Genomic DNA, 864 nt, shown 5'->3' with positions numbered 1-864 from the left:
TATTCTATTAACGGTTATAATCTGGTAACATTGGTTTTCTTTTTATTTATAGAAATTAATATGGGTGCACCAGACGTTTCTATGCCCTGCAAAAAGCTCTCCGATACAAAAGTCTTTCCAGGAAAGCAAAGCTTTTGTTGTACAAAACAATAATTAGGTCAGTGATAATGTATGGCAGTGAGACATGGAGTCTAACCAAGGAAAATAGAAGAGCTCTACTGGTTTGGGAGCGAAGAGTTCTGAGAAAGATCTTTGGAGCCGTTAAAGAGGAGCACAGGTGGAGAATCAGAAGCAATGACGAAATAAAGGAATTGTATGGAGAGGCTGATATCCTCTGTGCTATTAAGAAGAGCAGGCTAAGATGGTTGGGGCATGTGAAAAGGATGGAGCCCTGCAGGCTACCTAAAAGGATGCTAAATGGTGCACCAGGAGGAAAAAGGAAAAGGGACAGACCCAGGCGTCGGTGGCTGGATGATTTGAGAGGAATGGGAGTGAAAATTGGAGGAGTCTCGCTGGAGACTGGAGAAAGAGTGGTGGCCGAGGCCCAGGTCCTACAAGGACTGTAGCGCCCAACAGTGAGTGAGTGAATGTGAGTGCATTCCAACATAATTTTGAATTATATTTAATCAATTAAATTCCTTTATTAAAGAAAAACTCACAGAATTATTTTTTAAAAATGAAAAACTAACATTATTTCAAAGACGAAAATTCCCCATGAATTTTTATTGACTTCGAAAGCAAGGGCGTGATTACTTGTTTCAGAATACTGTGGGTTCGATATCCCACCTGAGTCAATCATTGAATCTTGACATTCCCATTCAAGGGTTGTATAGAACTTAGTAGGATTCGGGAAACAAAACAGAA

The 864-nt window shown here is 40.2% G+C and overlaps 1 protein-coding gene across 1 annotated transcript; it reads left to right on the top strand.

Moving 5' to 3' along the window:
* The first annotated feature begins 167 nt into the window (after nucleotides 1-167).
* Nucleotides 168-566, top strand: LOC136797098 (uncharacterized). Its single transcript, XM_067052685.1, has one exon. The coding sequence runs from the start codon at nucleotides 168-170 to the stop codon at nucleotides 564-566; it is 399 nt and encodes a 132-aa protein (XP_066908786.1).
* The last annotated feature ends 298 nt before the right edge of the window (nucleotides 567-864 follow it).

This window comes from Halyomorpha halys, unplaced genomic scaffold, assembly GCF_000696795.3.
Source record: "Halyomorpha halys isolate HHAL.00 unplaced genomic scaffold, Hhal_1.1 Scaffold14.1, whole genome shotgun sequence".
NCBI lineage: Eukaryota > Metazoa > Arthropoda > Insecta > Hemiptera > Pentatomidae > Halyomorpha > Halyomorpha halys.
This window is presented reverse-complemented; position numbering and strand designations above follow the sequence as displayed.